The sequence below is a fragment of the Talpa occidentalis genome, unplaced genomic scaffold (assembly GCF_014898055.3).
Source record: "Talpa occidentalis isolate TD23 unplaced genomic scaffold, MPIMG_talOcc4v2.1 talOcc4.8, whole genome shotgun sequence".
In the NCBI taxonomy this organism is placed as follows: Eukaryota; Metazoa; Chordata; class Mammalia; order Eulipotyphla; family Talpidae; genus Talpa; species Talpa occidentalis.
This window is the reverse complement of record NW_023605194.1, coordinates 870,895-893,827: the sequence shown is the minus strand read 5'-3', so window position 1 is coordinate 893,827 and position 22,933 is coordinate 870,895. Positions and strand designations below refer to the sequence as shown.

Below are 22,933 nucleotides of genomic sequence, written 5' to 3'. Positions count from 1 at the left end.
GGCTGAGGGCAGAGCCGCCGCCCCGCACCAGGACCTTCTCCTCCTCTTCTGACGGGAAAACAAAGCCCGCGGCCTAGAGCCATGATCCCATTTTGGGCTCTCGGCCCGCCCAGCAGCGCACAGCCCCCCGCCGACCACCTGGCCCAGCCGGCGCCCACGCCCAGGACGCCCGACGACTTGGAGGCTGCCCGTGGGGAGCGGAGGCCCCGCCGGGAGGCCTGGCCAGCACCACGGGGCTCTGCCCCACAGGCAAGCTCCCGAGCGGCGGGCAGCAGCTGGGCCCGCAGCGAGACCCGGCGACAGAACACCTGCCCCCCGCGTGGACGGGGGAGAGAGCACAGACTCGTGGGGTGAGGAATTTTCATTTCTTGGGAAAATGAAGGTGCGCACCCCATCTCGGAGAAAGCAAGCACTAGCCGCTGCACACCCTCGACGCCCCCCGCGCTGACGGACCTGAACGCCGGCTCCCAGGACGCCGAGCACGGCGGCGGTCAGGGGACCCAGCCCGGGGGGCCCTGAGCAAAGCTCCGTGGGCGACGGGTCGGGCTTGCCCACGAGGTGCCCGGGCGTGGCAGCAGCGCTCAGAGCCGGCCACAGGCAGATGCACAGCGACCACACAGAGTGAGAATTTCCATTTTAACAGAAAAGGGTCCGTACAGGCCCGGGACAGACTGAACACGGCACTTAGCAAAATTCAGCGTAAGATGATAGAGCATTTTCAATATAAAAATATTCTTTTGATTGAAAAGAGGATGCAGGCAGCCCTGGCTCACCCCGGAGCAGCTGCGCGGGGTCTGGAGTGGACCGAGGGACAGGCGGGCGCGGCCCGGGCGTCCTCCTCAGGGCACGCGCTGACCGCCCCGAGCGAGCCGCTGCGCAGGTGGCGAGGGCAGCGGCGGCGTCCCAAAGCGCCAGGCTCCCGCTGGGTCTGGCCGAGGACGGGACGACCTGCGCGCTGGTTGCCGCCACCGGACAGCTGGGCAGCGGCCGCCGTCAGGAGCCACTGTCGTCGCCGGGAGGGTTCCAGACCACAGCTGCGGCTTCGTTTCCCAGCACGCGGCTTCTAGAGAGCCTCGGTGTGGCTGAAGTGTCCCTAGAGGAGAAAGCAGCAGAGAATGGGAATGGACCCTCCCGGTGGGGAGCACACCGGGCCGCCCCGCACGTCGGGCCTGGGCAGCACCTGCGGGCGAGGCTCGCTCCCGCGTGAGCACGGGGCCGGCAGGGGCGCGCGCGTCACACCTGCCCGCGTCACCTCCTGACGCGCCCCGGGTGGCCCCGTCTTGTAATTCACGGATCCTGTCTTTCCCCGCGTCCAGCCTGGGGTTTCCTCTCTCCTTACCTCCAGTGACCCGTCCCTTCTGGACGTTTCCTTTTTCAATCCTCCAAGTCTTTTTTCACCCTGTCTGCTTCCTCCGTGCGTCCCATCCCAACACATTAAATGCTTGTCTGCACAGTGAGCTTCTGGCTCTTTCACGATTTCAGATAATGGAGGGTTGCACGCTCCTGTCTGCTGTCCTTACACACACACGCGCACACGCGCACACACACCGTCGGGGCGCCGAGGGGCCGGGGACGTCCCTGCTCCCGAGCCTCGCGGGCAGGCGCTGCCCTAGTCCGGGGCAGGCCGGGGTGGCGCCCGCCCTGATGAAGTCTTCTCAAATTGGACGAGCTGCCGCCAGAGGCCCGCGGCGCAGCGCCCCTCCCCGGGATCTCCTGCTTCTAAAAATACTGTTTGCTTTTTATTTAACACTGAACCTTCTGATGTTCTAGAATACAAAAATAGCGTCTCCTGATTTTAAAAGCTTAGGGGAGGAACTGGCCATATTATTAGAGAAAGAAGATATATATGCAGCCGGGCTGTTCAAATACCAGGAGGCGCGACTCCGCACGCCGCATTTCAATCTCTCTTTACATAAGACTTCCAGAAACAGTGGGTGCAAATATTAAATCACCCCAGCCTGGGTGAAATTTTATTGAGAGTAACTACAAATAAAGGGAAACTGCCTTTTAAAGTCAGTCTCTGAAATTTAGATGGAAGGCGCATCGCGTCGAGGAAGAAGCGAGGCGTTTACGTGTCAATACAGGTTTTCTGCTCTCGGATCCATTTCCCGCGACAGGAGGCGGAGGCGAGCCGGGCCGCCAGGGGGGCCCTGGCCCAGCAGGCGCGTGTGAACAGAGCACGAGCCAAGACGACCCCGTCAGCTGCTTAGGCCAAATCCTTTCCCTTGGGGCCATTTCACGCCAGAACCAGCCTCTGGGCACCCAGAGACCCCAGCACCGCCGCGCCCCGCGGCCGGGCGCAGGACAGCAGGCGCGGTCGCTCCACTCGCCACGCGGCCAGCCCCACTGCAGCACCCAGGCAGCACCCAAGCAGCACCCAGGCAGCACCCAAGCAGCACCCAGGGAGCACCCAGGCACGCGGGTGGAGGCCCTGGCAGTCAGGGTGCAGCGTGCAGACCCTACCACAGAGGCACAGAACCCGGGGCGCTCCAGCTTTCCCCGAGGGAGTCTGACCCTAAGCTTTGTTCTCGCACCACAGGCGTTCATCGGAGGCTCTCCCTGCGACTGCCACCCCGCTCAGGTCTGGGATGAAAACAAGTCACCGCCTACCACCGCGGCGCCCACCACACAGTGGACTCAACCTTCTGTTTATCAAAACCAGCAACACCTTTCTCTAAAACCCCCAGGGGCAATCTCACCCCTGGTTTCTACGCGGAAAGTGAACACAATTCTATTTTTTATTGCGATATTAGGATTCCAAATTTAAAACTGAAAACCCACAAGAATTAGAGGTTATCAAAAAGGCGTCTCCCCTGGTTCTCAGGACAATCTCCATGCGAGAGCTGTGAGCTGTGCTGCGCACGACTACCCACCCGCGGCGTCACCCTGTGGCCGGCGCAGAAGGCCCCGGCCCTGACGACGCCCACCCCTGGACTGGGGCCGGTGGCGCAGCCGCGGCTCGCGGGACGTTCAGGGTAGCATGCAGGCAAGCTGGGACAGCAAGGTGGCTCCCAAGTGGACGGTCAGCAAAGGTCAGGTGCTTCGCCAAGGTGCCCTCGTGACGCCAGCCACCCTTGCGGGGGCGCCCCCACCCTGCACCCAGCCTCAGGTCCCAAGACTTTCTGCTTCCAAGTGGAGCCAGGAGCAAGGCGTCTGCACCCCGGCAGACACGAGCAAGCGGGACCCCCCCCAGGCCTACTCCTCCCCGCCCGGACCCTTGGAGACACAACGGCGTGTCCCGGCCTCGCGCCACGGACTACGTTTCACGTGAGGAGAAGAAGCCGAGGTACTTACAGACTCCCCCGCAGCGCACCTCGGGCAGGGCTGGGCCGAGCTCCGTCCGCCGGGCTGAGGGGCCTGAGAACGAACCACAGGGCAGATGCTCAGGGCGAGGCCGCGACACCGCCCGTATGACCCCTGCGCGCGGTCCCGGCTGGTCGGGGCAGGCACCTACCGCAGCGCTGAGTCGGCCCTGGCCGCCCTCCGGCCTCGGGGCAGGGGGGCCGCGCTCCTCAGGGCTCCAGGATGCCAGGACGCCCGCCTTCCCCGGGGGGCCGGCCCGCTCAGGTGTGGCTGGCTCCACCCGCCGGCAGGCCCGCTTCTGGAAGAGACAGAGCCTCACCTGAGACCGTGTGACGCGCCCGCAGGCTGATCGCGTTTCCTCCCGAAAACTTCAGCTGCCAACACAGACCCCGTGGGGCCGGGAGCTCGTGGGGCGTCGAGGAGGCGACGCCACGCTTGTCGTGCAGGGGTAACCGCCATCGGCTGCACTCAGCCTCACCACTGCTGGCGCTGACTTACTTGTTTTGAAAGCTGCACACATGGCCCGTAGCAGATAACCTCTGGGAGAGTTCGCACCGTGGTCTGCCTCCCCACACACTCAGGAGGGGAAACCACAGAGCCATCCTCCATGCCGACGAGGGCCCGCTCGCGAGCCCCGGCTTCCGCGGCCCCAGCCCCCGGCGAAGCCGCCTTCCCTCACGGTCAGCACCGTGTCCTGGGTGCTGACCACGCTGGCTTTTTCACGGAATGGATTTATTTACTGAAGGAAGCTTCTACCATGGGTGTAGCGGGCTAGTCTACTGTTCTCGAAGATTAAAATGGAAACTGCTGAACGCTAAGGCCCTGAAGCCTCCCAGAATGATCCGAGGGCCCGCTGCTGACCTCGGGGTGGCTGAGGACGAAGGTGGCTATGTCCTGACCACCCCCTGCAGTTCTCGCCCAGCGATGCCAAACTGCAGGAAGGAAGAGACTATAATAAAGGTGGGATCAGGCAGAGAGACTGAGGTGGGAATGTGCCGTACTGGGACCAAGCAGAAATGATTCAACCAAAACAGGGAGACGGAGGAGGAAGGATTGGAAAACTGAGATGAATACACAGGTCGTTCTTGCCTAAGCCATGCGCGAGTATTAATGGATACCAGAAAGAACTGATGAATCAGAGAGTAAAGAGTTTAAAAAGCAAGTTATTTAAGGACATTTTGAAAAGCTTAAATACAAATGCAATCGCTAGAAAATAAAATCTTTCTAAATTCAGAATAAAATATCTCAATCAAAGGGGGAAAATATGGGTCTCGTAGAGAAAGGAACAACCAATACAAAACATACATAATTACGAAATATCATGACAGGCTTGCCAGCAAACCAACCCGTCATGTCGGTAAGTATTAACGGACTTAACTCACCTACTAAGAGAAAAAGGGTTTTCATTTCACTCACAGCACGAGACCCAACTACATGCTGTTGACAAGAGAAACGCCCACAAGTAACACTGAAAGGCTGAAAACAAAACAAAAAATGGACAAAGGCCTCAAAAACAGGACTAACAGAGAACAGGAGCGGACCAAGCAGAATTCAAGTCCCACAGCATCAAACGCGACAGCGGGCCTTTCGCGACTCCGGAGGCACAGCCCCGACGGGACCCGGCTCCTGACCGTCTCGGCACCGGGAGCACAGCCCCCACCCAGGGAGCGCCGCCCGCAGCACACACCGAGAGAGACCATCGTGGGAGACTTCATGAATGCACAGAGCAAATGCAGAGAACCCAAACACAGGGAGGGAGAGCTGATCGCTGCCCGCCCAGTGGACGTGACGGGGTGGACCCCACACCCGTGCACAGTCACATCTGCTCGTACATCAGGTCACAAAGGCGACGTCGGCAACTTCCGCGAGGCCGAAGCCAAGAGCAGAAAGGCAGCTCCATGGCTGACTCCGGTGAAAGGGGAAAACCAAACTGAAATCACAGGATTTTTAAAAACAATGACGGAAAAAGCTCTGCGTAGCACGATCTACAGAGTATTTAGAGCAGCAATCAGAAAAATTCACCGCCCTAACGCTTTTATCAGTAAAAATTAAATGAAAGTTAATGACTTCATAGTTCTTGGTTCATAAAGAAAAAAAGAACATAGCCACCCAAGAGGAAACACAAGGAAGGAGCACATAATGGTGGGAAAAGTCACTAGAATGGTAACAGGTCCCTGCACTGAAACACAGAAGTTCTCGTGCCTAAACCGACTTCCTGTTTTGGGGATGAGTAACACAGACAGACAGACCAACCTCTGATCAGGAGCAACGGGGAGAAGAGCGAAACGGAAGGAAGCTGAGAGACGCTGGAGACCCCCGTGCACTCGTGCAGACGCGGCTGCAAGGGCAGCTCCTTACGGAATCCAAACCACCAAGGCCGAGAGGCACGAACCACTGACCAGAAAAGTCGTAAAAATGGCCCAGAACGTGTGAAAAAGTCTCACGCTCACGCATGTCTAAGCAGCGCGGATGGGAGACCCAGACACCGACCCGTCACGCTCCAGCCGGCGGAGGTGGCGAAGGCGCACCCCTTCCCTGCAGCAAATTCCACGGGGGGCGGGGGCTGGGCATCACCTAACAAAGCCACACACGCAGCTTAACCCCGAAGTCGCAGCTCTGGGAACCCCCAGCGGGTCACCAGGCTGAGGTGGAAGGAGCCGCACACGGGCCTCGGGCCTCGGCACAGCCCCGGACCACCCAGCATGGAGCACAGCTCAGTGTGGAGCACGGCTCAGCGTGGAGCACCGCCCAGTGTGGAGCACGGCTCAGCGTGGAGCGCCGCCCAGTGTGGAGCACGGCGCAGCGTGGAGCGCCGCCCAGCTTGGAGCACAGTGCAGCGTGGAGCGCCGCCCAGCGTGGAGCGCCGCCCAGCGTGGAGCACGGCGCAGCGTGGAGCACCGCCCAGCGTGGAGCACGGCGCATGGCCCCGGGAGGAGGGGGCGCTGTGGGCTGGGGAGCCGTGACTTCCAGGAAACACAGATGAGATTTAAGGGGAAAAGCGCAAAGGAACAGGACGTGCCGCTCCGCACGCAGGGCCGAGGCCAGGCAAGCACACACACGGTCTCTGAGCTGTGTGCAGACGGGATGCGAGCAGGTTGGCCCAAGGCTGCCTAAGGGGTCGACGCCAGGGGGCCACCTCCCGGCCCTCTCCGTGGCTCAGCACCGTTTGGTAACGGTCACGCGCCCAAATGCGCGCACAACTTAGTCGGGACGTGGGAGGAGGGCGCCCTGCAGGACGCGATGGCAACGCATGAGCCGGGGCCACCCCGGGGAGCCACAGGCAGGTAGCACCGCGCGATCCACAGACCCGGCCCAGGCCGGAGGCCTCGCGTCCCAGGTGGGTCCTGCACGGGCTCCCGGGACTGCGCGGGCACGCGGGGAATGAGCGCAGGGTTCCCGCTTGCACGGAGTGGGAGATGGAGGCACCTGGGGGGCCCCATGCCCACGGGGCATGGCGCGCCGTCCTGAGGGGGTCTGGGCCGAGGGGATCGCCCCGCACCACGCTTGGGGGAGGAGCCAAGAGAACAGAAGCGGGCGGGCATGCCGGTGCCACACGTGGCGCCACACACCGTGGCCTGAGAGGACCCGGCGCCCCAGGCTCCGGCGGCTGCCGGCCCTTGGCGAGGCCCTGAGCAGAGGGCGCCTGGCCAGGGCAGGGGCGGCGGCACCGTGAAGTCCACGATAGACGTACGAGGACCCAGAGAAGCCCCACAGCGCCCTCCAGGCACCCCACCGGGACCTGCGGCCGCCCCATGGCGCTCGGGGAGGGGCCATACCCCCGCGGCGCTCCCCTGTCCCAGGTCTACTCCCGGAGCGCGGCCCTGGGGCTGTGCCCCCACTCGGGGGACAGCCCTGCAAGAGGCCAGAGAGGGGCATGGGGGCTGGCCGTGGGGGGCTGGGGGCCTCTGTCCACGCTAGACTGCGTGAAGGGGGCCGGGAACTCTGTTACTTCTTTGCGACCTTTAAGGCTAAACCTTTTCGAATACTTTTTTTAAACAGAGACGACCTCGGCGCCCACTAGAAACACCGAGGAGGCCAACGCCCGCCCCCCGCGGCTCTGCCCAGAGGGCGCCTCTCTCTGGAGCTGCCCGGGCCTGCTTTCCGCGCAGGGGCGGTCCGGCCAGGTCAGCCGGCAGGGAGTCGGGCCTCCAGCCTCACTCGGGGCCTCGAGCCAGAGCATCCGGCGTGGTGATGCAGGTTCGAGCCAGCCCCGACCCCGAGAAGGCCCCCGCTGCCCGGGGCCGGCGGCCACGCTGGGGACCGCGCGGGGCCTGGGCCTGGCAGACGGGGCCGCGACGGGGGCGGGCAGGAGCCGGCGCCGAAGTCAGAGCCGCCCGGGTTCCGTGAGTGCGCCAGGGACGGCGGCAGAAGGGAGTCGCTTCCAGCGAAACTAAGAACAGGCCGCCAAGGGCTGGTTTTTGCCCGGGAGCCGCTGGGCCAAAGCCGAAGCCACCCCCACCGAGGGAGGGTCCGGGCCAGGAAAGCCGGCGCAGCGCTCGCGGCAACAGGCGGGCCCGGCACGCGGGCCACCCTCAGAAACCAGCTCCCGACCGGCCCAGCCTCCTCCCGACCTCTCTGTCACGCGTGGCGCGGTGTGCGGGGGGAGCGGGCAGCTCTGGGGAGCGGGCAGGGACAGCCCTGCACCGAGTGAGAACAGGAGCAGGAGACGCGGCTCCAGGCAGCGGCGCTCCTCGTCCAGCCGGGCTGCGCCCGAGGGCGGAGCAGGGCCCAAAGGGCCCCGCAGGTCACTTGGAAGCTAAAAGCGGTGACAGCGCCCACCTGCGCCTGGAGGGGGCGCCGCAGCCACCTGGCGGGAGAAGGGCTGGCCTAGCACAGGCCTGGCCGGGCGCCCTCGCCGGCGAGGCTCCGTGAGGCCTGCACGGTGGGGCCCGCGCTCGGCAGATGAGCTACGACCCCTGCGTCCTACGGGTGAGACAAGCAAATTTCCCTCTGCATTTCCTCGCCTTCTGAGCTGGGCCCCGGGGGGTGACTGACTGGAGTTTACGCCATCACTGCATTTAAGTGGTTTTGCTGACAAGGACCAGCAGCTTTACTGGGTAATTTTTCGAGTGTTGGCAAAGGTAGGCCGGGAGGACCCGCAGGGAGCGCACAGAAGACACGGCAGCCCCGAACCCGGGCCGTTACTCGCAAGACCAGGGATGGGTGCAGGCGGGGACTGGCCTTCACGGCTCACCTCTAGATGCCCAGAGAGCATCGAGACGCCTCAGGTTACAGCTCAGAACGACGTGGCCTTTGGAAAGCCGGGGCTGCCCTCTGGGCGAGGCGCACCTGTGCGCAGGAGCGGGCAAGAGGACCGCGGGGGCGCCAGGCGGAACCGGCCTGCACGACGCAGTCAGACACTCAGCGACAAGTTGAACCGCACAGAGAATGTCCTCGAAGCCGGAGGCTGCCGCTCACAGCGCCGCCGCCGCAGGACGCAGCCCGGGCACTCAGGAACCCCCGGTCAAAGCCACCTCGGGGGCACCTGCGGCCGGGTCCTCACGGGTGCTCAGAAGCCCGCTCTTAGGCACAGCCTACCCCGCCCCCCCAAGAATGTCCTGTTTGGGGTGACCGGGCAGGTTCTTCCCCGAGTCAGGGGACATTCAGAAACACTCTGCACGTGGCCGGCGGCGGGTCCCCGGAAGGACCGACCAACGCAGACCAAACAGCGACGCCCGCCCGTGGGTGGCAGGGCCCGCGCGCCTCCAGGGTCCTTGGACTTGGAGCCAATAAGCCGCATGGCTCTCCGGGCCGGGGTGCGGCGGTGGGGACCACCGTCCCGCACGAGCCGCCAAGCCAGACTCAATGGCTGACCCAAGAGATTTCGAGACCCTGACCCCAAGTGACACGGGACCACGACCCCTGTGCACAGGACACGAAGAGGCCCCCTCAGGCGTGTGTCCAGGCTGCGGCAGGGAGGGGCGGAGGCAGCGCCCGGCGGGGCACAGGGTCAAGGACACCAAGCGGAGCGTGGGGAGGTCACAGGGCAGGGCCCTGCAAAGAGAGAACAGAGAGGCAGGGCCCGGCGCCCTGGGCGCAGCTGGCTGGGCTGCGCTTCTGCAGGCGGCGGCGGCCTCCAGAGGAAGGTTCGTGGGCCCTGCAGGCAGTGCGGCCGCGTGGCCATTCCCAACAGGGCGTGCTCACCAGCAGTCCCGTCGCGCTTCATCAAGACACGTTTCTTCCGACGCCACGCCCTGAGCACGGGCCAGATTACAGCGCAGCGTCGTTGCAGCTGCTATAAGCACCGGGAAACAGAAATATTCCCGGGACTCGCTGTATCGCGCTACTAGCTGTACGGGGTGGCCTGGGGCCGGAGCACAGCCCCTCAGAGGTGTCGGCCCGAAGCGCAGCCCGGGCAGGGAGGACCCACCCGACAGCCTCAGAAACGGGGACGGTGGTGCCAGGTATGGCTTGGAACACTGCCTGTTCCTATTAGTAAAACTGGAAAAGCCTCATAAAGCCTACGAAGACACGAAGAAGATAAAAAATATCCCATGAAGCCAAAAAAAAAAAAAAAAAAAAAAAGGAGAGAGAGTAAAGAATAGGACAAATACAAAACAAGATGAATTTTAGTCTATCAGTAAGTCAGCCTGGTGTGATGAAGTAGCCCACCGGAAACCCCAGACTCCATCACAGGCCACCTGCAAGAAGCTCCCTTCGAAGAAAAACACAGAGAGATGAAGAACAAACCACATGCAATGTTACCATTAGGCAAAAGAAAGCTGGAGCTGCCGGGTAGTGTCAGACCATGGAGCCCAGAGCAGAGGCCCACCCGGGATGAAAAGGGACTTCGCTCTCAGAAGGTCCCTTCCCGGGGGCACACGACGCGCACACGCGCACGCACCCAACAACAGAGCTTCCAAGCACAGGCAGCAAAACCCGGCAGAACTGCAGGAAGAGGAACCTACAAGCGTAGGAGCAGCCAGCGGCGGCCGCGACGGCGCGGCGGGGGGGGGGCCGCGGCGCGGGCTCCGCTGAGGGACGGGCCGCCGGCCCCGGCTCCACCCGCGCGGGGGGCCGCGCGCCTCCGAGGACTCGGCCCGGCCGGGAGCTCGCGGGGGGGCGCCCCGGGGGGGGGCGGGGCGGAGCCGCAGCAGGGACGGGCCCGCTCGGCCTGGACGGACGCCCGCGCCGGGACGCGCCGGAAGCTGCCGGGGCCCCGAGCCCGCCCCGCCCCCGCCCCCCGCCCCGCCCCCGGAGGCGCCCCGGGCCCGAGCGGCGCCTGAGGCGCGCGGCGCGGCGGGCGGGGGGCAGGGCTCGGGGCCCCGCCGCGGTCCCGCCGGCCGAGGAGCGCGCCCCGCCCCCCCGCCCCGCAGGGAGCCTCGGGCAGCGGCGCGGGGGTCCGGGCCGGCGGGGATTCCCGCGCTCGCGGCGGGCGGTCGGGGCTGGACGCGCCGTCGCGGGCGGCGCAGGGGAGCCGCTCAGCTCTGCGCAGGCGCAGCCGAGGGAGCGCGGGGAGCCCCGCCCCCAGGCCCCGCCCCCGGGCGCGCTCCCGCCAGCCCCGCCCCCGGGCGCGCTCCCGCCGGGTCTCCACACGGGCAGGCGCGAGGCCCGGAGGCCGCTCAGGGGGGCGCCTCCGCAGGCCTGACGCCAAGGCCCCGGGGGACTCACCGCGTCCCCCGGAACCTGCAGCTCCTCCGGCCTCCGCCGCCGCCTCCAGCCCAGCGCCAGGGCGTCCATGCGGCCGAAGGTCCAAGTCCGCGGGCCCTCATCCCCGCCCGAGGCGCCGCCGCGCCCCGCGCCCCGCCCCGCCCCGCGCCCCGCCCCGCCCCGCGCCCCGCCCCGCGCCCCGCCCCGCCCGCGCCCCGCCCGCGCCCCGCGCCCCGCCCCGCGCCCCGCGGGAGCCAATGAGCGGCGGGGGCGGGGCGCGCGAGCTGCGGCGCGCGGGCCGCAGGCAGGAGCAGCGGAGACCAGAGTCCAGTGCGGAGAGGTATCCCCGCCCCCTGCTCCCCGCGCCGGGGCAGCCCGTCCTGCCGCCGAGCACCGGGCCGGCCGCGGGCGCACAGCCCACTCCGCGCGCCGCCGCTCGGGGACGCCGACCCGGGGCGGCTGAAGGGGCGCCGCCTCCTCTCCGGCTGGCGGCCGAGCCGCCGCCGCGGCGCTTCCGGTGGCTGTTAGTGACGGACGGCGCGGCCGGCCAATCCGCTCGCGCGGGGCCGGGGGTCTCTGGGAGTTGTAGTCCGGCCAACGGCCTCGCTTCCCGCCGGCCTGAGACCGGCCGGGGCCGCTGGACCCGCGCGGGGTACCGCGGCCCGGCCGGGAGGAGGCGCGGGTGTGGGCCGGGGGCGCCGCGGCGACCGGGCCTCTCGGGGCGGGGCGGGCGGGCCCTGGGGCGGCGCAGCCGGGCTGGCCGGGAGCACCGCGGCGGGAGGACCGGGGCGGGAGGATCGGGGCGGACTGGATTTGGGGGCCGCGGCGGGGCGCCCGCTCTGGCCGCGCCCGGCCGCGCCCGCCCCCGCCCCCTCTGCCGGGTTCCCGCGAGGACCTGCCCTCGGCCGCCGCGCCGCGCTGCCCGCCCCCCCGCCCCGTGGGCTCGGCCCGGCCCCGTCCTGCTGCGGCCAGCGACGGGCAGTTGCGAGTCGGGCGCCCGGCGCGGGCGGGTGGACGGCGCGGGCGGGTGGACGGCGCGGGCGGGTGGACGGCGCGGGCGGGTGGACGGCGGGCCGGGCCGCCCCTGCTGGTGCGCCCAGGACGACGGTGCCGCGGCCGCCTCGGGCCCTGCTCCGGTGCGGGGCGATCAAACCGGAGCTGGCGTGGGCCGCGCGGGCCGCGGTGACCTGGACACTCCAGCGGCCGCAGAGCTCTCCCCGCAGCCTGCCGGGCCGGAGCGGAATTGCTGCTCTTGTGGCCATTTTGCAAAATGCACCTGTCGTGATGCTGAGCGCCCAGCGCTGACACCGTGATGCGGGTCACCTTGATCCCCAAGGAAGGGTGAGGTACTCACGGCTGACGGGTTTCAGGAATTCGGGATGGCTTGGGCGTTGGCGGAAAGGGTGGTGTGTTCTGTAGGGAACAGCGCCAGCAGGCCCAGGGTGCACCCCACCATCAGGCACAGCGTTTCAGCAGCAAGAATGAAGGCTCGCAAGCATCGCCTCCAAGTGGGGTGTGCAGTGGCTCCGTCAGTCTCCCATTTGTCCAGATGAGATTGCTCCAAAATTAGAGGGGCGCTTGTGATTCTTAGAACTTCTGGCGCTCCAGAATGAAGAACAAGGTATCGTGGGCCTGAGCCGCTGCTGCTCCTCAAAAACACTTGTTGATGGGCCTCCCTGGTGGTGCAGCGGTTGAGTGCTGGGCTGCCCAGCTGCCCGCAGCCTCTGCAGCGCCAGTTCGATCCCCGGGCGCTGGCGAGGGTCCCACATGGCGTGCAGACCTCTCCTGCCACCTGCTGCTCCCCTCAGCAGTGTATGTCATCAGTCTGCCTGCTCTGCTCCCCGCTCTGGCTCTGGTGAATTCTCTCACCCTCCCGCACTTCTGACTGTACCCAGTGCTTGTATAAATAAGTAAATTTTTTTTTTTTCTTAAAAAAGAAAACACTTGCTGCTGCGCAGCTGGGCGTCAGTGGCCCGCCCTGTCTCAGGCTCAGCGTCCTGTCCTCGGTGCTTAGGGCTGCTCAGCCGGCCGGGCAACAGGTGCCATCCGGTGGGGATGTCTGCGCCTAAGCTGGTCAGGTACATCGGCCAGACCCACTCAGGCCTTGCCGAACTCCCCCATGCTTCCACATTCAGCTCGCCACTGTCCGCTTTTAGCAAGAATTCTGGCAAGTGGGCTCAGCTGGAGTCCCGCAGCCTGGGTTTCTGTCCCCTCCACAGCTGACAGGGCTCCTGATCCACCCCATTCTGACCACCCTGCCTGCCTCCTGTCAGAATCCTGCTGGGCCTGTCAGCCAGAGTCTCCCTTACCAATGTCCATCCACTGAGCTCCCTGTTAACCCCTGCCCCCTGCTCCTTGCCTATCACCCCTGTTTTCCCTTCTACTCAGAGCTGAGCCAGTCTCTTCCTACTTCAGTGCCCCATTGCGGTGGCCCCAACCTATCACGCTTGTCCCTCACTGGAGCCTGCCTTCCTTTTAACAAGCGTCCCTTTCATCAGTGACTGCGCAGAGCAGCAGGTATGCGGCGCATCAGCGACGGGACTGAGCAGGCTGAGCGTGCAGGATGCTCCCAGAGAGCAGATCCTGGCCTTTTTAGTGACAGAACACAGAGAAAAGGGTGGGACAAACTGGAAATAGGATTATTATTTAGAACTTTAGGGAGGGTGAGCCCTCTAGCCAGGTTAATCATACCCAGGGTTCCAATCTTAATAACAAGGCCCACTGATCAGTCTGTGGGACCCAAAGCACATCCGTGGACGCCTCCCGGGTGTTCCCGGCCTTGTATACACGCTGCCCTAGGGCGTGAAGTGTCCTGCCCTTGTCTGACTTGAAAGGAGCCTCGTCGGGGCTGGTGTGAACATGTAGCAGAGCCATGGGATGTTTCAGGATGCAGTTCAGCTTAGGGATCCGTTCCAGATGTCAGTCACTTGGTGCCAACCACAAGATAAACTCTAAATCTCTCAAGTCTTGCCTACTGTATTTAAACTTTAAATATCTTCAATATTAAAAATCTTTTAAAATAACATAAAACGTCCCAGAAATGATGGTTTAAAGTGCTCATTATTTCAATGCTAACGTAAACACCTTACCTGTTGGAAAGAAACACAGCAGAAGGCTTCACAACAGCGGATCATTGGGCAGGACGCCAGGAACATGAGCTTCAGCTTGAGTGCAGCGACGGACACCACAGGGGGAAGGCAGCCCACGAAACGGAGTAAATATTTGCAAGTCATAAATCTAATAAGAGATTACTATCCGGAATACAGGAAGACAACCTCCATCTCAACCATAGGAACCCGATGTAATGGACAAAGGACCGACTGACATCTTGCTTCTCCAAGATGATACACACGTGACTGACCAGCACATGAAAAGGTCCTGCGCATCACTAAGAGGGGAATGCAACTCTAAACCACAGAAAGTGCCGCTCCGGACCCCTTTGGAGAGCCATTAGTAAAACACAAACGACAAGTGTCGGCCAGGATATGGAGAAATTGGAACCCCGGCGCCCTGCTGGTGAGAATGTAAAACAATGTCTCCGTTTCCCAAAACAGTATGACATTTACTCAAAAATTAAAATTATGGGATCCCTCAATTCCACTTCTGGGTACACAAAATAATTAAAAACAGGTAGACACACCGTGGAATATTACTCAGCCTTGAAAAAGGAAGGATGCCCCACACCTGCCGAGCCATGGATGAGCCTGGAGGACGGAGCGCTCAGTGAGGTGAGCCAGTCACAAAAGCGCAACCCTACGGATGGCGTGTCTTCGAGGCTCCTAGAACAGCCTGGTTCATGGAGGGAGAGGTGGGGGCGGTGGCCAGGGGCGGAGGGCGGGCCGTGGGGAGTGAGCGCAGGCAAGAGCTTCCGTTCCCAAGATGGAGCGCGTTCCGGAGGGGGACGGTGAGGACAGCCACCCCACGGTGACGCACTGAATGCCGCTGAGCCGCACACCGCTACACCTTCCACCCGTCCCTGGGGGCTGTATGAAAAGCGGGTGTTAGTAGAGCACCCACACCCACAGGCCACAAGGTGCTGAGCCAGGTGGGCAGGATATCCTGGTAGCAGGTGCCACAGCTCTGGCCTTGCCCCACTGAGCACTGGGCCATTTAGAGCTTTCTGGAAAGGTTTCCTTTGCTTATCGCTGCAGCCCTAAACGCGTGCTGTGTGGGGGCTGAGTGTCCATTCTGAGGCTCTCCCCCGGCTGTGCAGTAGGCGTGGAGCCCCCTGCTGTGTCCCCGCTCCCAGGGAGTGGGGCTCGGGCCTGGCTCTGGGTTGCCCATGTTAGCACGTGGGGCGGGGGCAGGGTTGAGCCCATGGTGGCAAAGCCCTCCGGGTGTCCTTCCCCTGGCCTAACCGTCCTGCCCTCAGTCCCCAGGACCTCTTAAAAAAATCGCTGCTACGGCCTGTCTTGTTGGGTGTGAGAGAAACAACACAGACAGAGCCCCAGGCGGGCGCTGAACAGCCGCCTCCGCCGCACGTCTCCCGGCCCATCCCTGCACTCTGGCCCGAAGCTATTATTTTCTTTGAAATTTGCAGTTTCTTTCGGGACCGTGAACAATAGTAGCCGCATGGCCGCCGGGGGCCTGTCCCCTCCACAGGGAGGACGGGCCTCTGGCATCTGGGAGTCCAGGTAGTCCCTCCCGCCCCCGAGACGCTCCACCCCCACCCGGCTAAACTGCCAGGGCCCCGAGCCCGGCCCTGCCTCTGGCCTGCAGCTCCGTGCGGGCACGCGGCCGCTCACGCGGGACAGGCCGCTCTGTCCGAGGGTGGGATCGAAGGGGCGCCTCCCTGCAAGGGCAGCCGCAGCCGGCCTGCGAGCGCCACGGTTGTCCCAAGGTCATTCCAGCTCAGGCTGTATTTTCTTTGGCGGCAGGACTCACCAGGCGTTCGGGGTCCCCAAACACAAAGCCTTGTGGGGACCCAGCCGTCCTTCACTGAGGCCCCGGAGTCGCGTGCGCGCCCCTGCTCCCGACTTCCCGGATAAAATCTCTGCCCGGATACTTTTGCGGTATAAGCCGTTCCCTGAAGCGTGTCCTGCTGGGGCACGTGTGTCCCTCGGCGGGGCCGAGACGGTCCCCGAGGTCCCCGGGGGCTCGGGCCCGTGGCGCCCCGTTCCCGCATCGCCAGCTGCAGGCGCCGGGCCAGGGCTTCGGTCTGGCGTTTGCATTTTCTTCTCGGAGCTGCAGATAAAGACGTGAATAAGCCCCAGACGCGCCCTCGGAGTCTCCGCGCTGGGAGGCCTGCCTGGAGGGCGAGCGCCTCTCGCCAGGGTCCTGTGGGCGGCCTTGGCCGGAGGTGCTGGGCAGGGCCCTGCCTCGACGACGCCTGGACCGCGGCGCGGTGTTTGCCTTTCAGCCTAAGGCTGCCTCGGCCGCAGCGTCCTCAGCGTCGCCCCTGTGTTTGCCCATCCATCCCCCCGCCTTTCCACATAAATCACTGGGCCCGCCTGGCTCTCGGCTGAGGCGCGGCGTCGGAGAAGCCCCCGCCCGTGGAGAGATGACGGATGCGCGGCGCGGGGCTGGCGGTCGTCAGGATTATAAACGACTCGCGACGTATAGAAAATAAGGGGGAAGACTTATTGGGGAGAAGTAAAACAGCCCACGCTCCTCACGCGCGGCCGAAAGAAGGCCCCGAGAAAGATGTATGGCTCGTCCCCCTCTTTTTATTTCTAAGGGTTTTTTTATTTATCCCTTTTATCAATCAAAGTAAATTGATTGCCAGTGAGTGCAATATTTTCTGACTATTTGAAATTATAAAACAAAAGCAAAGGCACGCAAACTCGCTTTCTACATCTCCCGGTGCATAAAAGGCACCCCAGGCGCACCCCCGGCCCCCGAGGGATCTCTAAACACCGTTAAAGATGCCTCCAGAACACCGTGACCGGAGCAGGCCTGGGGACGCTTTAGGAGTTTGGTTTACTCGGGCGGCTCGGGGGCCGGCGCGCCGTAACCCGCGGTCTCTGCCCCAGCGTGGGGGGGCTTCGTCCTGAAGGGCCCGTGGAGACAGGGCCAGCGGACCCCCTGCTGGGTCAGGAACGATGTGCCGACGTGGTTCCAGGGGAAGAACTGGGCAGCCAGGGGTCCTGCGGGCGGGCAGATGTGCAGAAACCAGCAAAGATTTCCCGCCAGAGTGGGAGGCCGGGAGTTTGGCGTGAAGGGAGCTGAACTCCAGCCCAGCCGCGCAGAAGAGGGGGCCGCGCGGCTCCGGCCCAGGACAGGCGGCCAGAGGCTGGAAGCCCCGCCGCGTGGGCCACCCCTGCTGCTGGCTCGGGGCCGGGCAGATGGTCGGGACTCCGGGCGGCTCCCTCAGGCCCACGGCACCCGGGCTCCCTGCGCCAGGGACCCACACCCCGTCACCTCCAGGAGGGACTTTGCCCCGTACCCAGCTCAGTGGGACACAGTGCGCGTCCAGTGGGAAGGCTGAGGACACGCTGGCCTCCAGGGTTGTATTTTTAAAGGTTTATTTTATTGATTTATGCACAAGAGTTGGGGTGCAGGTCAGAGGGGCGGGGCGGGGAGGGGGGGTGAGTGGACGCCCCAGAGACAGAGGGGGAGCAGAGCAGGCGGATCCACTGAGACACGGCTGCGGGGGCAGCGGGAGGCGGGAGGGGGCTGCTCGCCCCGTGGGCAGCTCCTGGCCGGGCAGCTGATAGCGCGGGGGTGCTGGGACCTGACCGGGCGCCCCGGGAGGAAGGCCTGCGGCTCTTTAAGGGAGATGGTGCTTCTGGTTAAGATGGGGTGCTGCATGGGCATGAGCGAGGAGCAGACGCCAGCCCGCACCTGGGCAGAGACCCGGGCGCCGCGTCCTGTGGGTCAGAGTCCGGGCTTGGCTCCCGCCCCTGCTCTCTGGCCTTCGTCCAGGGAAGGGCGGGTCAGCGCGGCGGCTGCGGCGGGGCTGGCAGGGCCAGGTCGCTGTCGGCTCAGGCCCTTCTCCTCCTCCTGGAGGCCCGAGGGCCCCGCCAGGCCGGGCTCGCGGCACCGGGGCGCGGCTGTCCTGCTCGCGGGACCCAGGCGCGTCCACACAGCCATGGGTGCCGGGAGGCTGGAGAACACGGACCCCGGGCTGAGAACCCCACGGCCGTCCCTGCGGGGCGCGCGCTGTCGTGTCCACCGCGGGACACCGGCCACCCCGGCCCCTGGGGAGGGCAGGACCCGCCCTGCTGCGCGCCCGCGGGGCTCCCTCAGCGGGGGCGCGTGCGGCCGGGGCAGGGGCAGGAACCGGGTGGGGTGCGGGGTGCGCCCTCTGTGGGTGACCCCGGCACGGCTGGGGCCCTCGGGCTTGGCCCGGGAACCGCCGGGGCGGGAGACGCGCCCCCAGGGCCGAGGGGTGACCCCGCGCGTCCACCCGCGCCCCTGGGGGAGACGCCCGCGGACCCGCTGTTCTGGGGCGCCCGGGCCGAGTCCTGGGCCCTCCGGGCGGGGCCGTGCAGGGTTGGGGGGGGCGGGGGCGGGCGGGACACCCACCCGAGGAGGCCCGGGGACCCCGCACTTTATGGGCGCGCTTTACAGCCGCGGAGGTCAGGGCGCAGGGGGCCCGGGGTCGGCAGCCCCGGGGGGCGCGGGCAGCGGCTAAACCCGGCTCCCGCGTCGGAGACCCGGGGCGACAAAGGGCGCCCCGGGCTGGGGCGGGGGGCCGGTAGGGGGGAGGGGGGCTGCGGGCCCGGCGCGGGGTCGGGGTCGGGGTCCGGGTCGGAGTCATTGTCGGGGTCCGGGTCGGGGTCGGGGTCGGGGTCCGGCCTGCCCGGGCGCGGTGGGCTCGGTCGCGCGAGCTGCGTGCTCCCGGCTCTGTCTCTGGTGAGTCCTCTCGCCCGGCCCCCCACATCTGGCCTGTACCCCGGTTCTCATAGAAATAAATTGTACAGAAAAACTTAAAAAAATGGGTTTCTTCTGGGGGCAGCTGTTTATTCCCCTTCTAGCAACCCCGAAACGTCCAGCCCATCGCCCCACAGTCTCCTCTGCTCGGGAGGCTGGATGGCGCGGACCGCGGCTGGCACGCAGGCTGGCACACAGGCTGGCACGCAGGCTGGCACGCAGGCTGGCACGCAGGCTGGCACGGGACGCCGTGTGTTTCCGCTGGCAAAGCCGAGAGGCAGCGCGGCTCGAAATCTGTTTTACAAATAAACTTGCACATACATTGTCCATTCACGGCGGGGAAATCTCTCCCCACGTCGGAGGAGCTGTCAGAGGCCCCGATAAACACGGGCCTTGTTTAGTTCACTGGGTACGGAATTCTTCTTCCCTTCGAAAATAATTATTTTTCAAGCAAGTGCAGCAAAAATACAACCAATAAAAGTCCAGCTGTGACGGCATAAACAACCTTCACGGCGGCGCGTGGAGGCTCCGCCAAGAAAAGCAGCCCTGGCGGGAGGACGCGGGAGACCCGGTCAGCCAGTGCCCAGCCCCAGCCCCGGCTGCTGAGCCTGTGGGCCCCTCGGCCGCCCCCACTTCCCTGCCCCTCAGCCCGGCAGGGACACGGCTGGGAGCGCTGGCCCGGCGCCCCCCAGTGTCTGCTTCATCTCCACCCCGGCTCCCTGGGGGCAGCCGTCGGGGCGGGGGTGCCTGGAGCGGCAGGAGGCGCTGTCCCCCTCTCCCCCTCTCCCAGCCCAGGCCTGCGGCCCCTCGGGAGGGCGGTGCTGGGCGGGTGGCTGACGGGGTATGGGGAGGGGGCTTAGAGATCCCAGGCGGGAGCCCCGCTCTGAGCTTCGGTCACCCTGTCCCCCCGAGCGGAGACAGCAGTTTGGGGGCGGTGCTTCCCGCTGGGCGGGGCTCCTGGGGCCCAGTGTGAGCACGGCCTCAGCACCTTGGGGTGCGCGTTTTTGCTTTTTATAGCAGCTCCAGGTGTCCCCGCAGCTCGGGAGCAGAAAGTGAAGTCTGTCTCCCTCGGGTGCGCCCGCTGTCCCCCGCCCGCTCCTCAGGGGCGCCCCGCATCCCACGGGTGAGAGTCCTGAGGAAGCTGATTCCCTCCGGCTGGGGTTGTTCGCAACTGGGCTTCAGGGGCGGAGCGACCGCGATTCTGGAGTCTCTGGAGGAAAGGACATGTGGGCCATTCCCCTGAGATAAAACAGCACCTCCTGGCGCCACGCTCGGCCGTGGACACACGGCTCCTTCTTCCCCTCCCAGCACCTCCCGCCTGGCCTAGGGCATGGGGGGCCTCGTGGACAGCAGCGGCCCAGACCTGTCCTCCCCCGCCTACGAGCAGCAAAGCTTGGCTGTCGCCCCGGCCTGCCCAGCCCGCACGGTGAGGCTGCGCCCCTCGCTGCCCAGGAAGCCCCACAGCCCTAGCCGGGCTCCCCGGGGCCCACATCCCCCCTCCTGGTCCCCCGGAACCCAGAGAGGCCTCTGCCTGGAGGCCACTGAAGGCCAAGTGCGCCTGGGTTCCTGAGGGTGTTGGGCGTGGCTACGTGATGCTTACAAATACGGGGTTCAGAGAAAGGAGTCTGCGCAGCAGCACTGAAATCTCAGCGGTCTCTTGCCCCCTCGGCCCAGGTGGAGGGTGGGGAGGGGACAGAAGGCCGGGCACCAGGGCCGCAGGTGTCGCCTGGAGGCTGGCCTGAGGAATCTTTAGACTGGACCGGCTCCCTCCCCCACCTCCTCTCCCCGCCTGTAGCCTCAGGGCCCCCCTGATGGTGGGGACTGTTCCCTGCGGTCAAATGGCCTCTCGTGGCAGCCCAGGGTTGTTTCCACTACTGGGCTGTGCGCAGGAGTGGGTGGGCATCCGGTCTGCTGGAGGTGGCTGCACTTGGTCCTTGCCAGCGGCTCTCGGCTGCGGGAGCGAGCACCCCGCAATCTCTGCGGGAGGAGAGTGTGTCCTAAGTGGGGGTGACTTCTGCGCCCCGCTTGTGCTGCCTGGAGCAAATTCTGAAGGGAAAACCGGGACTTTTAAAGCGGCCACGTCAGGGGGTGGTGACCCTCTCCCAACACAGCGGCTAGCTCGGCTCGTGTGCGGTGACCTCGTTGCTCTCAAACTAGAGTCGGGCCATATTCTTTGAAAAAATGCAAACGACACAGAGGAGTGTGTCACGTGGAAGGTGAGGCCCTCCCTTCACGGCGCCTCTGGTTTCACTCTCAGGGAGCCGAGCGCTCCCAACACGGGGCGCACCCCTTGTGGGCCTTTCCCAAGGCCACGTCCTGCTGTCCCCACGGCACGTGTCACCCGCACAGTCCCGTCTACCAGCACAGCACCCCCCGCGGCACGGATGGTTGTGTTCAGGTTTTAGGAAAAAGAAAAGCCCACAGCAGTTTTGCAGACACGGGGTGGGGGGTGGGGACCTGACTGGTGGCCCGGCTCCAGCACCAGGCGGGGCAGCTTGGAGGCTCTACCTGGGTGGTTTTTTTAAGATTTATTTATTTCTACAAGAACTGGGGTACAGGCCAGAAGCACGGGAGGGTGAGCCGATTCACCAGAGACAGAGCAGGGAGCAGAACAGGCAGACTGACGAAACACACTGCTGAGGGGAGCAGCGGGGAGACAGGAGAGGTCTGCGCGCCATGTGGGGTTCTCCCTGGCCGGCTGGGATTGAACCTGCCGGGATCCAGGCTGTGGACAGCTTCCCAGCGAGGCGCTCACCCCGCTGCGCCACTGGGGAAGCCCCGGGTTTTGGTTTTGAAAGTGAGCAGGTCTGAGCTCCTGCTGGCACCAGTTGGGTTCAAGGTGGCATCAGCACCAACCAAGTCTTGGGAACTGCTGGTTTGGAAAATGGATCAAAGAGGTCAGACCGGCTAGGAAGGGGGTGTAGCAGGGGCTTAGGAAGGGCTTACTGTGGTTGGAGAGGAGCAGGCTGGCGAGATGCTGGCCGGGAGAGCTGCTGCCTTGGAGAGTCCTGGAGCCGGCTTGAGGGGACGGCTTGACTGGGGTTGGGGAGCATCGGTCAGTCTGAGAGGCTGCCCGGGGAGGCTTGACTCAGCTTGGAGGGAGCCGTGAGAGACCGACCTCGGCTCCAGGAGGGCTGCTGCTGCCATGCGGCCTCGGCGGCTCCTGCGCCCACCCCAGCGGCTGCAGTGAGCGGGCCCTGGTCCACCGCTTACCAGGGCGCCAGCAGCTCCAGGCTCTCGGCGGGGAGACGGCGCCATCTCGCCTGCGCAAGCTTTTGGTCTGGACTAGTGGACCCTGTGGACGCTCTGGGGTGGGACAGCCGGCCATGTGTGGCCTTGGGGACACCTTCCTTGTCCCAAACTCCTATTTGTCGATAATCCCTGTTGCGGCTCCCTGAGATTCGGCTGTGCCTTGCGACTGTGCGCACGCGGGTGGGGAGCCCACGCGCTGAGAGGCCCCCCGGCCCCTCAAGCTTTCAAGATGCTGTTCTTCTGCTGAGTTTTTCTCGTAGTAATTGCTCGGTTTCATTTGCTTTCCTAAAAAAAACAAGCTTTTTATTTGAAAATAATTGCAGCGGCCCGTGGAGCTGCTGGGAATGTCCTGGGCCTGGGCACCTCCCCGAGGCCAGGACGCGCCCTCCACGCCCGGCCCCCGCGGAGCCCAGCCCGGCCGGCCCCTGCGCGCTCTCCCGGGCGCGCTTCTCGGGCTCCTACTGCTTTAATCGGGGGTAGTTGCGGGGTTCCCGCAGGTACCCGCAGGGCGAGGCGTGGGCGCCGGGTCCACCCCGGCCGCTGCCCCGCAGAAAGCGGCAGCCTCGGCCCGCGGCGGCCCGAGGGCGGAGCTGGCCGGGCTGGAGCGAGGGTGGCGGCGGGGCTGTCGCGCACACGTGCGATCAATAATCACTGAATTGCCGCATTTGGGGGCCTTCCGGGAGCCCCACGCGCCCCTCGCCAGGCCGGGCTGGGGGCGCGCCCGGAGCCCCTGGAGGGCCCGCGGGTGCGGCGCGGACACCCCAGCGCCGGCGGCTTGGGGGCGGGGCGAGGACGCCCCCGGACACTCAGCTCTCGGGGTTGCCGAGGGGGCGCGGGGCGTGGGGGCGCGGGGCGCGGGGCGTGGGGGGGCGTGTCGCGGGGCGCCTGCTCCCCCCGCCGCCCCGCGCACGGTCATTCCAGGGGAAACGGCCCGTCAACCACAGCCCTGACGTCACGCGCGCACCCCGCCCCC

At 65.3% G+C, this 22,933-nt stretch overlaps 1 protein-coding gene across 5 annotated transcripts; it reads right to left on the bottom strand.

Moving 5' to 3' along the window:
• Nucleotides 1–247: 247 nt before the first annotated feature.
• On the bottom strand, nucleotides 248–11,007 carry CUNH10orf143 (chromosome unknown C10orf143 homolog). 5 transcript variants are annotated; one of them, XM_037496629.2, is made up of 5 exons: nucleotides 10,915–10,950; nucleotides 3,802–4,235; nucleotides 3,455–3,601; nucleotides 3,295–3,357; nucleotides 248–1,093 (listed from the first exon to the last, which is right to left on the bottom strand). In XM_037496629.2, the coding sequence occupies exons 2-5, from the start codon at nucleotides 3,910–3,912 to the stop codon at nucleotides 1,064–1,066; spliced, it is 351 nt and encodes a 116-aa protein (XP_037352526.1). In that variant the 5' UTR covers nucleotides 3,913–4,235; nucleotides 10,915–10,950; the 3' UTR covers nucleotides 248–1,063. The 5 variants fall into 5 exon arrangements, with proteins under 5 accessions (XP_037352526.1, XP_037352524.1, XP_054546290.1 ...); XM_037496627.2 differs by lacking the exon at nucleotides 10,915–10,950 and adding an exon at nucleotides 10,212–10,250; XM_054690315.1 differs by lacking the exon at nucleotides 10,915–10,950 and adding an exon at nucleotides 10,009–10,205.
• Between the last annotated feature and the right edge of the window lie 11,926 nt (nucleotides 11,008–22,933).

Bases quoted from the DNA above. Each gene is read 5' to 3' on its own strand.
- CUNH10orf143 (XM_037496629.2), bottom strand. From the start codon at position 3,912: ATGGAGGATGGCTCTGTGGTTTCCCCTCCTGAGTGTGTGGGGAGGCAG. The intron at 3,602-3,801 runs GTAAGTCAGCGC...TGTCTCTTCCAG, and splicing joins GTGTGCAGCTTTCAAAACAA to AAGCGGGCCTGCCGGCGGGT. The intron at 3,358-3,454 runs GTAGGTGCCTGC...GTTCGTTCTCAG, and splicing joins AGGGCCGACTCAGCGCTGCG to GCCCCTCAGCCCGGCGGACG.